Raw genomic sequence first — 14404 nt, 5'->3', positions numbered from 1 at the left:
ACAGCTCTATTTGAAAGACCTTTTAGAATTGTCCAAGAAATGCTGATCAGTTGCTTGATTTGCTTGGGTTTCTTATTTTTCATCTTTAAAGCACTAGCATAGGCAATTCTAATCTAGTCATAATGAAAATCCTAGTCCTTGCATATTGACCACATGGCAGGAGAGCAGAATGAGAAAGGAGTACACCACCATTAATATTGTCTTTGCCAATAGTGATTTTTAGTCCTATGGTTTGACCAGCAGTTCCTCTGCAGGTGGGGATTGATTCTTTCTCACTGGCTCACAGCATTGTGTTTCTAGCATCAGGCCTGCATTTGAGATGGTAGAAAATGGTGATTGTAGAACAAAGCCACTCTTTAATAGGTAAAGAGAAATATTTGAAACAAATAGTATTTCTGCGAACAAAAAGTGCACATTGTACTAGAAGGAACAGATTGCTAGATTGTGGCTGATTTGAAAAGCTCTGAATGCCTGCAGTCTAAGGATTATGGGTGACCTTGATTTCAGGTCTTGAAAATGAAGTCTCAACTTGCTCTTTACTGCATTGTCTCATTGGGAGGAACAAAGGTTCTACAAAGCAGAATAGAGCTGAACTGCTTCCCAGATTTTGAATTAGCTTCATGTTGTTGTTAACAAGGTAAAGAAATCTCAACTCAAAATAATGCAATGCAATGCTTTGAAGATGTTAATCATCTGCTGCTCTTGCAGTGACCTGCCAGAGAAAAACTATGTAAGTTTACACAAACCAGAGGTCTGACCTCTACTGCTGTCATGGCTGAATCAGCTTTTCTGCATATATCTCTAGCCCTTATTAAAGAAAAGGGAATGGTCTGATGGGTGAATAAATTCCCCTGGGATATTTCTACAATTTTCAAAATAGATGTGCGAGTTTCCATTAGAGAATAACACTGAAAAAAAAAATAAAAAGAGAGTGAGTGTACAGAGCAGATGCATTAGTGGAAAACCATAGCTATTTTTCTGCCTTTGTCTTCATGTGGGGATACTGGCACTTCAGCTACAGAACTCATGTCTGCACACAGCGTGTTTTTACCTTGTTGACACCACAACACCTACCTGCCATCCAAACCTTTACGCTTTTCAGCAAAATACATACATACATCAACATAGATGCAAACAAAATAATTTTACAAGTATATCTATAGTTGCAATTTCTTCCCTAGTCAAGATGGTATTTTAATGGATTGATACTAATGGGAAGTCATATTTGACACTTTGTAAGGCAGTGAGGGAGGACAAGAGGAAATCTTGCTGCAGCTCAAATTATGTAAGTACAGTCTATACTAATTGCATAAAATGGTGCAGGATTTTATAATCACTCTCACTTCTAGAATGAAGCTGGATTTAATAGATTCTGCATTTTACAGAATCCAAAGCTTCTCTGGACACCTAGGTATTATACCTGAGGGGAGGGTGAAGAGTTCAAAGGGGGAAAAGACAGCCCCCATATTAAAGCCAAGTGCAGACATGAAGTGGTGTACAGTATTGTATGAACCAAATCTGATTCATGGAGGTTCTTGGAGGTATCTGCATCACGGTCAGCAGCTCCTCTCCGAATGATGAAAGTGGCACTCCTGAATGAAAAAGTGGCAAATCTGCTATAGTAGACTGAATGACCTCTGATCTATATGGAGCAGTGATCTCACATTTCTCACTACTGGACTCAGCAGAAACAATGCCAGATGAAGAGCAGAAAATGCTATTGCAGCAGCTACAATTAGTCCCTTATCCTGCCATACAGGGTACAATCTAGGTCAGGAACCCTGACCTCAGCACACACTCACATGCAGCCAAATAGACACATTCATCCAAAACACTGCAAATGAATTCCAGAACAAGCAGACTCTACAGAATGCACTGAGAATACTGTATCAGTGCAGCTTTTTACCAGGGAATTGTCCTGATCCAGATGTGTGGCTGGTGTGGCTTCCTTCTCCTTTTAAGAGATATACAGATTATCTGAAAGCTATTTTGGCTCAACATTCCCACTGTAGAAGCTCCCTGGCCAATATATAATTATTTTCCTACTGCTGATGAAGACAACAATGAATAAATAAATGAGAAAAAAATCAGCCTAGTGTAAGTGAGAGCAGGCTATTCTTTTTTAACAGTGTGCCCTTAGGCTGTTATAAGAGCTTCAGAGGGCCTAACAGTGAGATAGTTCTTTGTTTAGCTAGCACATTGCATTCACTAAAACATTTTATTAGGAAAGTAATGACTTGATTGGTCCAGCAGAACTTTGAACATCATCCAAGAAATTCACAGTCATAAAAAAGGCTCGGCAAATCATCCACTGGAAGTGTAAATGATTAGAATGATGGAATTCTGTACTGTCTATCATGTAGCAGTGGTTCCTAAATTAGACAGTTATTTTTTTTGTTCTTGAGAATGTGCCAGACACAAGAATTCGGAAAGTAGAGTTTAATCAATGAGGTTTCATCTTAAATTAGAGGCTTGAACAGTAAAATTATGTTGTTATTTTTTATGTCCTAAGATTTATTTTGCAGTCATGAACACTGGGATGTCCAGTGAATTCCAAACTGCTCTGAAGGCTGGAGAACCAGCACATATCAATCTTTATCATATGGAGCTATATCTCCAAATGCTTAGGAAGCATAAATCTGGGTCTCTGTTTCTAACAATTGTGACCCATTGTTATGAGGAAAATGCAAACCAGGAAACAGGGTCAATTTTCTTTTTCAAAGGAGATGTTGGGGCTGATGTCTTTTCAGTGCAGAGCTGTCCTTAATTCAGAAAATATCTTGGAGGAAAGTAATAATTTCAAAGGGGTTTATGCACACACAAAGATTTTATGTACAAAAGCCAAAGCAAAATAAACATGAACATGGTCCACTATCAAAAAAGAAAGGCGAAATAAACGTGACCGTGATACACTATCAAGGAAATGCTTGGTCCCATACAGACTGAGATCCTGAAGAAATCTGAGTCACACAAGGTTTCATTTGTGTACATCTTGTAAAGCCATCTGAAACAGACCAGCCGAGGGGAAGCAAATAAACCATCTTTATGGTGATGTGTGACATTTTAAGCTGAGAAAGCCACCTGCAGCATTTTGTTCAGGACCAACTACTAAGAAAAGGATGTCAAGTGCAGCCTGCACTGCTGGGGAAGCATAATAGGAGATAGAATGACAAAACTTGAAGATTAAATGATTCTGAAGGAAATTCAAAGTCTAAACGACTTTGGAAAAACTGTGAGCACCAAGAGGTCATAAACTTGGACTAGAAGGCCCTGCCAGTTCCACCTGCTCAGACCAGAATGAGTCCTGAACTCACTGCTCCAGAGAACTGCATTACCTTAGAGTAGGGCAAGTAACCGCAAACCTTTTAGATTATTATCACTACTACCACACCAACGGATACAAGTTTGTGAGCTAACACAATGTTTCCAGTCTTTCAGTTCAATAGCCGAGTGGGTGTAGGGAAATGTCATCATTTTGGCAATCAATCAGTTTATTAAAGTCTCCACTGAAAGGCCAAACAGAATCTGTTATGCTGAATGAACAGCAGCACTAGCCAAGCCTGGAAGTGAGATGGAAAATTGCTCTTGCTGCAGGCATAAGAAAAGCCTTTTTTTTTCCTTTCTGAAACCAGCTAGGGTGTGGTTTAGTTCTTTGCCTTTCTTACCAATATGTGGGTTTACATGAGAAGATGAAACTTGAGACTTGATGCTAAACATTTAGAAACGGTTTTCTTGAGAAAGTTGGTGATGGGAAACAGAAATGCATGCCTGGATTGAGGAATGCTGTCAAGGAAGGTCCTAACTGGCCATGAATGGTGTGTTGTACCTTAAGAGCAATTTGGTGACTGTGGGCACTCTTAGTTGCTTCTGAAATCTGCTAAGGGAATTTGTGTCAACAGCAAGTGCACAGGAAAATATGATCTTTTGCTGATGTGACTACTCTTAAAATATTCAAATACAGAAAAAGGAGCAATTAGATTATCATAGCTTTTAGTGTTATGGCAGTATTGAAAATATTGTTTTGGTTAGGCAATAACCAACACTACCCCTACATTTTAAGGGACTTGCATGTTGCAATATTGGTAATAGTTTCTCTAGATATTCTGCACAATACTGGGTAACAGGTGAATACAAAGGTCCAACATTAGTTGGGATGGAATAAGTGACAGTGTTTTCTAGATTGAATGTGTTTGCAATCGAGAAACCTGCAGATTATTTCTGAATGCCACCACAGCAGGTAGGTATCATACAGACGTCAGCCTATACCAGTAGAGATGGGGTATGCCAGGGTGACAAGCAATCAATGAAACGCAGAAACATACCCTCTGATCCTGTTCCCATAAAGATTTTTTACTTTTTCTAAACCAAAGTGTGCCTGAACTAGCAGACAAATGTGAAAATAGGCTGCCTGTTTCTCTCTTCTCCCTCATTCTCTGACACAGGTTCCATTCATACATCCTCACTAGTTAGAAAGCCAACTCATACAAACAATTAAATCTTATCTGAGAAACTTGCTTGCTGGCTCTGCTGAAGAAATGCCTCCTGTAACCCCTAAAGGAGTGTATGGGTCAAGACACATAAGAACTTTTCCATGGTATAAGGAAATAGTTAATCAAAATCATGATTTTGCCCTTCTTAAACTTCATACGGTTGGTGACTGCTCATCTGTCTTATGGCTCTTTCCAGTTCTAAAACTGATGAGATTTTATTGAACTTTCTTACCCAGGGAATTGGGACAGGAAATGTCACAGTGCATGGTTACAGTTATTCTGGCATTTCACGACCTATAAGTAGCTTAACTTTGCCCACCAGTGCATTCATTCAAGGGTTTACTTTAGGCCCATTTCTTACTTTCATTTGACATATTAACTTCTCTCTTTTTTCTCTTTCTATTTTCCTTAATTTCTTTCATAACTAGGGAAATAATGAGAACATGCTAAATATTCATAAGATCCCTTTTCTCCAGTGGGATGGGCAGGCAGGGAAACAAATTTCAGTACACAGGGATTTACCAGAGGAAGCAGAAAAGGAAAGGGATGGGGAAAGTCCTGAAGCATTTCTTTCCTGATCCAGCAATAGCATAGGCAAGGCAGCCTGACAGCAGCATGGTGCTATAGCAGCCATGAGGGTGTGCAGCCATCTATACTGTGGATAAAGGCACTGATGTGCATTTCAAGTTTGGACATATATATTGAAAAGTCTTCTGGCATTAGTAACCCACTTTTATCTCCTAGAGGTGTATGGAAAATGCCAGGATGTAATGCAAATGAGAGGCCTCTCCTAGACACCTCCATTAAATGCTCTCCCTCCACCGTATATGCGCTTTTACAGGTCTGCTTTTACATGCTGTCTATAATGTACCAAAGCACAAATGTATTTGGAAATGGAAAACTAAATAGACGAAGAATATTTTAATGAAGGTGCACAGTGACTAATACCTTCTGTGCAAGGTAATTTCCTGTATAGATATTTCTCTTCTCTGATGCTGGCAGAGCCTTTTCCTTTTCTCTTTCTTGGTGATACTTTAGGAAATAATTAATTTCAGTAAGGAGTTCCTTGAGTGTTCTCAATGGTCAGAAGCCCTGTATCCCACAGGTAAAGAAAGTACCCTGGCTTCCCCAGGGAACAGTGGATAACTACAGCTTTGTCTCACTGGTGTGAAATAACATGTTTGGTGGTGCAGAAATCAGAGGAAAGCCAGGACAGAAGAGGAAAATGGCTAGGCAGGTTATCACCAATTTATCAAAGTACCAGCAAATTAATTAGATAAGCATCTAAGTCCCTTAAAGTGACTGGTTCTACTGCCTTGGTAGATTGCTTGAGAGACACGATGAGCAGGCAGCAATATCATAGAAACATAGAATATGCAAGTCACAAGGGACCAATCAGGATTGTCAAGTCCAACTCCTGGCCCTTTATAGGACACTCCAAGAATTCCATACTGTGGCCAAGAGAATTGTCCAAATGCTTCTTCGGACTCAGACAGGTTTGGTGCTGTGACCACTTCCCAGGGAAGCCTGTTTCCGTATTCAACCGCCTTTTAGGTGAAAACCCTTTTTCTAATACCCAACCTAAACCTCTGCTGATTCTGCTCCAGCCATTCTCTTGAGTCATGAGAGTGAAGAGATTGGACCTGTCCCTCTGCTGCCCCTCAAGAGGATGTTGAAGATCTCAGTGAGGTATGACTTCAGTCTCTCCTTCTCCAGGCTGAACAAACGAAGTGTCTTCAGTGACTCCTCATAAGGCTTCCCCTCCAAACATGTCCCCATCCTCATGGCCTCCTTTGGACCCTCTCTAATAGCTTAATGTATTTTTAATAATGTGGTGCCCAAAACTGCCCCCAGGACACAAGGTGAGATCATACCAGTGCAGAGCAGAGCAGGACAATCCCCTCATGGTCCTGCTGTGCCTAATGCCCCCCAGGACACCGTTTGCCCTCCTGGCTGCCAGGGCACAGCTAACACAGATCCAGCTGACCATTGAGCAGGACCTCCAGGTCCCTTTCCACAGCGCTGCTCTCCAACCTCTTGTTCCCCAGTCTATATATACAGCCAGGGTTGCCCTGTCCCAGGCACCATATGATGATGGCTGATGATGGCCCATCTATCTAATTTGTCGAGGCGTGCCTGCAAGGCTATGCTGCCCTTGAGGGAATCGACAGCTCCTCCCAATTCAGTGACATTGTCACACTTAGTCTCCTTTGAGTTCTAACCTCATCAATTTTGTCCCCATCAGAGTTCCAGTTCCACTGCTAGTGGAACTGGGGTGTCCTCCAAGGACAACCTGGGGTTACTTTTTCCCTTCTCAGGAAATTTCTTTCCAAGAAGCAGTGGAAATAGCAGCAGTATGCTTTGTGTGGTGGCTATTACTCCTTACTATCTTTCAACTAACAGCCAAGAAAGATACTGACAGCAAGGCCACCTAAGCTGTGTACCAGTCTCCAGGGAAGCAGAGGAAGATCTGTTAAAGGGACAGAGAGTATTCCATTACAAAGCTGCCAGTCAGTTTATGCCATGCAAGAATTCTTTATCAGGCACTAAAAGTGATTATTTCTGGGTGTTCTCTCACACGTTTCTGACACCAGAATCTGTATTTTCTCCATGGTGGTTAGCTGTGTGTCTTGCCTAACCCAAAATTTTTTTGTATTCCATACCTATCTGAGACCGAAGTTTTTACTGTCCCATTAAGACCCCATTGTGCAGCCAGAAGCAGAACCGGAAGGTGTCCGTCTTTTTCAAGTTAAGCTTGCCCAAGCAGAGCTCTCTTGCCTCTTTGCTCTTGCTCTTTTCCCTTTTGTTCTTGCAAGGTAAGATAGCTGAGGCAGTGCACATATAGGCTTTGTTTTGTTCTTGTTTCCCCCTGGCCTTAGGAGGGAGTTGCTTCTAGGTGGCAACAGTAGCAACCTGAGAGGCTGCATTTCAAAATCAAAACTTTTCAGAGTGAATTTTACAACATCTGTCTGCAGCGGAAGGCCAGCACGGGTTGAGGTTGAGCCACTGTTCTATGTGTGCTTGAGAGTCCGTTTTCTCCCTAGCCCCCATCAGAACAGGGACCCGAGAGAGCAGCACAGCACCAGCACCAGTGGCCTGGAGGCTGCAGTGCTGATGCTGGTTGGATGCCGCCAGCCTAGGGACAGGCAGAAGCTGGCACTGCAGATTCACCGAGTTCTTCAGTTCCCAAGCTCCAGATGCCTGAGGGCGCCGGCCACCTTTGTCAGTGGAGCTGCTGCTGCTCGAGAGATGAGAGCGAGGAGAGCTGCTGCCATCTTTGTCTCCCCATATGCAGTTGTCTGCCGAGGGTGCCGTCTTAGGGGTTTCTCTGACATTTTCCCTTTGTCTCCGACATGCTCTGGGCTGCGGAGGGAGTCGTCTTGGGAGAGGAGTTACTCTGCCCTTTGGAGTTCATGTTTTTTCGGGAGTCAGTGAGAGCTCAGCAACTTTGTAACTAGTGAGGATTACTATTATTTTTTGCCTGTTGCTGTTTCTTTTTTATAGACTGCTATTTTTTCACTTTTATCTACTCCTGTTCCAGAAAGGAACAGGAGTAAATATAAGTGAAAAGTGATTGGTGGAATAGGATTTGTTAAATCAGTGGGGAGGTAACTTATTTTAGAGTATGCGCCCCTTAAGTTGTCTTAAACCAAAACACTGTGACACAGTGTGAATACCCAGAGCACACTGGCTATTACCAATACTGCATTATTAGAAAACAAGAAGCTTAAATGCAAGCAGAGTGAGCCCACTGAAACCAAATCCCCATGCTTCATAGCTCTATTCCCATCTGTCTCACTCTGAAGGGAGAGTGTCCACCCCTGTTTATCACCATCTCCTTCTCTGCACTAGGCTTATTATGCATTTTACACCAGTCTCAACCTCAACAAGCCCCAACTGGTGGCCAATGCTTTTCCCTCTAGATGACAAATAATAGATTTGAATGGTTCACTGTAAGCCATTCCTCCTCAAATTCACTTAAATCCCTTCAGTGCTTTTATGTCTTTTAAGTTGCAGCTAAATAAAAGGGTATCTAGGTTTCGGTGATTAAAATTATTTACTTACCATACGTAACAACTGGAGCATTTCCACATATCTGGGGAGAGAGACAAACTTTTATTAACTGCCATCAAATGAACACTGAAGGGTGGACTGCATAGCTTTAATTTTAGAAGCGCAACAGGTAGATTGTAAAAACAAACTCACAATTTTTCTGAAGACATTAGCTCCTGGGCAATGAGGTAAGCTCTGGACTGGCCTTCTTTCTGTCAACAGAAGTCAGAAACAATTAGGAGATTTCTCATTCTACAAAGTAAAGTAGTGTTAGAGAGCACTTTAAACTGGCATATTTCTATAGTAAAAACAGTGACCAGACTTTAATTATTTATTGTTTAGTGTCTGGCATCCTGCACTTTCCATGACAGGCCATTTTCCCCAATTCAAATACTAGTAATACAGTACAATGTAATAGCTGCTAATACAGATGGTAAGTTTGAAAAATGTCTTGTTATTGAAGGAGGAGTGAAATTTTCTGTGGATTTTTACAGGTCAAAAATTTGTCAAAGAAGCAGAAAGTGCTTAACTTTGACCAGGCTAGCTTCACAGCTGTTGAGGATATACCACTTGGAAAGAGGAGTTCTTTATCAAAATGATCATATTCCAAACAGTTCTGACTGCTGTCAGTGAGACCTTTAGAAGCAAATGGGGCAAAGGGCTTTATTGCATACTAAAAAAAGTGTCTAAACTAAACGGCCACAAATATCTCCAGAATTAGTTCAGTACTTCACCAGACAACATTGTTTGAAATCTCAAGGCATCTATTTAACTGGTAGGCATCTTGGAAGACACAGACTGTGAAAGAAGCAAACTATGTCTCTGAGGTGCAAGTGGCTAATAGTATTTTGCTTCTAATTCATGATTCATCCTTATGGTGAGAGATGGCCAAAGCACAGAAATATGTACTGGGAAAAGTTTGACTTTTTCAACAGTGATGAAGTAAGGAGCTAAAACACTGGTCTAGTAGTCACAAAGAAATGCAGCCCTCAGTGATCTAAAGTGGACTCAGGGGAAATGAGTGCAGTATCAAGCCTTTGTGATATTGCTTGCCAGACCAAGTATGCTGGTAAGAAGACTCAGTGAAGCAGAAAGTCAAGGGTCCCTACATGGCTGCCATGGCCTCCATCTGCTAAGCAAAGGCTTGGACCAAGGCCCAGAAGGAAGCTTCTGACGAGGGAGCTGGGAGAGAGCTATACCACAGGACCAGGCACATGACTGGCTGCACGGAGTAAAGATTTCTAAAATGCTGGCAGCTTTGCAGACTTATAATAATCACTTGGACTTTGTTTCAGAGAGTGAATAGTTGAGGGACCTGCACCCACTCTATCCCCTGTTCCCAGAAATTTGTCTACAGACACTGTTGTGTATATCAGAGTTAATTTCCTGGTTAAACAAACAGCAGCTAAATAACCCAAGACAGACAATGCACAGAGACACTCTCAGACATGCTCTAGACAGACTATGTGACACTGAAGTCCCTGAATTTTGCCTATGACATATTAATCATAAAGATTGATGGCACATCGGTGGCAGTGCCAGTCACTCCCCTCTAAGCATAGCGCCAGCTCTCAGTTGTGCTGACCCAGCTGTTTGCATGACCTTCATCAGAACCAGACGGGTCTCCTTAAAAAACTGAACCAAACAGATCCAGCTTAAAAAAATTGTGGGGCTGGGGGCAAAGCTGCCTCCATGGGCAGGAATTGTTTGGCCTAAGAGCAGCACAGGTAGATCATAGAACAATTTTCTAAACCAGAAGCATTGTACAAGTCACTTCTCTGGAGTACTCTTTTGGGGTATCCTTTGCATTTCAAAGCAGGGCAACTCATGAAAACATGGAAGCAGAAGCTCCATCGCTGTGTGCGCCACTAACTTGCCATGCTAACATGGACAAATTGCATCTCCTCATGCATTTTACTATGTGTGTGTTGTACTCCAGAGCATATTGTAGCTTGATTGTACTCAGGCAAGAGTGCTATGTCACAATCAGAGGCTCATAGCAGTTTTATAAGCTTTGGTACATGAGTGACTTCATAATGCCCTTTTTGTAACTGTTATGCACAATGTAGCAGTTTACAGTAGTGCCAATGGTAAGCAAACTGAGGCATTACAAGAACAATTCACTTTTTCAGGTTAGCTCTGTAAATCAGTGAGAGTGAAGGAATAGCAATCCACATCTGTCTTCTAGATCACATCCTTGAAGAGCTAGATTGCAGCTGTCCTGGAGGATCTGCGTAATTATGTAAATCAAGAGCTGTCCCTTGAAAGGCATCTGAAGTAGGTGCTTCCTCAAGGCACACAAATCTGCAGTTCCCAACTCCAGCATATTCCAGTTTTGTGTGTGTGCACATGAGTGCATATTTCTAATATGTTAAAGGTTTGCAAAACAGAATGATGCCTGGAGTCTGGAAAACAGTGGATATGTGTAAGGAGCAGCAAAGTCATTCTTATGTACTGCTGCTTCTGAGTCAGTAGCTGCTCTGCTTGATTTGAGACCTTTGAGACTCTGCTTACTGGTCCATGTTTGTGCACAGTGCAGGTCTTCTCCATCTGTCTTTTTTTGACTCAAGGTAATCTTAAATTCTCAAGATGGAAACTAAATGCTTTGGACTGAGTTTTTTTCCAGACATTCAAGTCAGGCCTTTCTTGCTGTTTATGTTGCCTTCACTGTCCATCTTCAGTCTACATTCTTTGCCTTTGCCATGTGCTGTAGAGGTAAATTATTCCTAGTGTAGTGGGGGAGTGAAGGACTGATGGCTCTGCCATTTCTAAATGAGCACCAGACCAAAAGCATAGAGCTAAGAATCCAGGATCTTCTGCAGATTGCTTTTTCCTCCCCAGATTTCATGCATTAACCATTTTTAGGGGTTTTTTTTACCTTGTTGGTGAGACTGGGATCACTAAGGCTGCTCTCATCATCTTCTGAACTCTTTTGTTCCTCATCCGATGTGACAGCTTCCATTGGCGTCACAGAGACTGGGCACACCTTGTAGGGCTCAGTGTAGGCACTGCAGAAAAACAGAATGGACTAGCTCAATGGTGTTATTCCCAGACTCACTGTTACTCAGACATAGAGAATGCCTGCAGGGCTTGGAAAGCAAGATTTATCAAGCAGGGGGTTTTTTGGCTGCTATGTTGAAAGGCAAACGTTCAGGCAAGCAGAAGACTCTGAAAGGATCAATGGGAAGTTAACTGAACTTGTTCAAGCTTCCCCAAGAGGTCAGTGCTCTGGCCCAGCTTGGAGTAAAAACTTTGTACTTAGTTGGAACCAGAACTGCTTTGTTCCTCCCTAGTCAGCCCTTCAAAATAGATTCAGTAAAATCACAGGAACATTTTTAAATGGAAGTTAGATATTGTGACAATAGTTTTCTGGGAAAACATCACACGGACGAGAAAAGTATAATGGTAATACCAATATAATCAATTAAACTACAAGATACTCTGGTTCCAGAATCCTTGGATTGCTTCAAGGGAACATGAATTCAGCTCCAGAAACCCAGAGAAAGCCGTGCAGCAAGAGTACTGGAGCTGCTGTGAAACACAAGCCAGTGCAATACAGGCTTGTGGCTTCGCAGCATTTTATTAAAAAAAATAAAATTCCAATTAAAATTGCCCGTGATCTCAAAACCTCTACAAAGCATGACTAAAGATGATCTGTATATGCCTAGCTCCAAATTCCAGTTGCTGGATCTTGTTAAACCTTGCTGAACTGGTGTCCAGTCTTCCAGATTTTGTTACTGTGTACTCACAAGCTGTATTCAAGTTGTCCCTTAATTTTGACTTTTATATGAAATAGGTGAAGATTTTGCTGTCTTACTATATAATGCCACTTATGATTTAATAATTCTAAAATCTATAAACTTCATCCAATTATGCATTAGCATTATTCAATTTACCAATCATTTTAGCATCAGCTTTTGCTGCCATTCAGTTTTGATACGGCTCTTGGTACTGCAACACATAACTCATTGTTCCAGCACTGGCAAAAGATGGGTACCAAACCGTATATATCAGTTGTAACACCCATCTATTCCTACCTGACTTTACTGAATTTTCACATTCAAGGATCAGATTTGGTTTTTTGACCACAGTGTCATTCTGGGAGTTTATATACAGCTTATACATCACAGTGGCCCCAAGTTTTTTACATTTCGAGGGCAAGGTTCCTGTGTTCAGCCAAGAGGGCAAGTCTTTTGTCTTGAGAAACAAAATCTGACATCTCCATGTTTTCTAGTTGGCCAGCCATGTAATGTGGGCCTGGATTACTCAGTTTATATTATTTCTATACTTCCCATATCCTCTGAAACACTAATTTCCTTTCACATAAAAAAGCATCATATAGTCATCCCAGGACAGAGGTAAGCACTGACTTCTGCTCTGCCTGTTGTGGGGTGACAGAATGTCTTTTTGTCTAGGAAGTTTCATCCATTCATTAGCAAAACCATGTTTCTGGACTGCTAAAAGACAATCCTTTCAAATATTTGCTAAAGAAAGAATGGCTGTGGTGTTGAGTTCATTTAGGCCTACATCCACCAAAGCTCTGAAATGAACAACAGTTATGACCCTAAATATTTTTTCTGCGTGTATTGGTGTTTGCATTGGCAATTATTTGACCTGAGTAAGCAAAGCAAGCTTATATGAACTACCTCGGAAGGTACAAACAGTTATTCTTTCTCTGTAGAGTACAACCTCTACAAGTATATATTCCCTGAAGCCAGCTAAGTGGTGATGAGCTTGACACATCAACTCAGATCACATACGCTAAATTTACAGATGACTACTAAATTGCTGCCATAACCTTCCCATCCACAGGCCTCACCCTGCACCCATTTAAACTCCTCTGTCACAGGAATCTTAGCTCATAACTAATTATGATGTATTGGATGCAAGACCAGAATCTCACCTGGACACAGCTGGGTTATGCAAAACCCAAATATATAAAATTGATGCCATCCAGTGGGAAGGAAAAATAATCAACACCTGCAAAGACCCCAGTCCTCCACTGTTGGGCCAAGAGGATTGAATCCAGCTTTTTTCTGCATGCAGTATCCCTATCCTTATCTCAAGTCCCAAGCTCAGCAGTTACTAGTTCAAACTCTTAGATGGTGACATCCTTATTGCAAGAATTTAAAATAATATGAGCTCAATGCAGTGATTGAGTAATCTGGGAGATGCAGTGGGGTGCTGAAGTACCCTGTTTTACTAAAACTGATTATTTATTTCCCTGCATCCATTTGTAAATTGTTTTAATTCATTCTGCAAAAGAAAGGCTCATTACTAAAGGAAAATAAAGTCCAAATGCATTTAAAGCCAGTAAAAGGAAATGCCTATTAGTGCAGCATACGGTTAGCCAGTCAGTTCCCTGTGGCAGATGATCAAGGCAAATATTGTATCTGAAGTCTGAAAAGGCCAAGAAAGACATGATACCTGCTAATAACATACACAGCCTGTCAAGACAAGGTAACACAAAGATAATCACATTTCACACTCTTGAGGCATAAGCTGTTTGCTTGCCAAGGCCAGAAAGGTGTTCTTTCTAATTCCTCAAGCATTTCAATTTGAATATTGCTCTTCCTTGCATTGTTGTGGTACAGAATACAGGAGAGGGGAAGAGGATTTTTGGGCAGGTGCATAAGGCTTTTGCTGTTTTCCAGACAACTTTAGGGACAAAACTCTCCCAGCTTCAACCACTGCTTCTGGAGATGGTCACAGAACAACAGTGCTGGTGCAGGTCTAGTTTTGGAAGGGAATGCAGGAAGTGAGAAGCACAAAGGTGTTTGGTCTCCATCTTAGGGAATGTCCTCTGGCCCAGCCTGCGGCGCTACCGGTAGAGAAGGGATAAGAGAAAGCCTGAGAGTGAG

General features: G+C 41.6%; 1 protein-coding gene across 1 annotated transcript in view; it reads right to left on the bottom strand.

Annotated features, from left to right (window-relative positions):
- FGD5 (FYVE, RhoGEF and PH domain containing 5) overlaps positions 1 to 14404 on the bottom strand; it is a 74984-nt gene that overhangs the window by 39179 nt on the left and 21401 nt on the right. The window contains exons 3-5 of the mRNA XM_041425488.1: positions 11422 to 11551; positions 8697 to 8755; positions 8556 to 8586 (exon numbers count right to left, since the gene is read on the bottom strand). Coding sequence (XP_041281422.1) covers positions 8556 to 8586; positions 8697 to 8755; positions 11422 to 11551 — 220 coding nt within the window. The remainder of the gene's footprint in view (positions 1 to 8555; positions 8587 to 8696; positions 8756 to 11421; positions 11552 to 14404) is intronic.

Source organism: Onychostruthus taczanowskii, unplaced genomic scaffold (genome assembly GCF_017590055.1).
Source record: "Onychostruthus taczanowskii isolate IOZ18803 unplaced genomic scaffold, ASM1759005v1 scaffold9, whole genome shotgun sequence".
NCBI classification, from domain to species: Eukaryota; Metazoa; Chordata; class Aves; order Passeriformes; family Passeridae; genus Onychostruthus; species Onychostruthus taczanowskii.
Note: the sequence above shows the minus strand (reverse complement) of the source record. Positions and strands in the feature narration are given on the sequence as shown.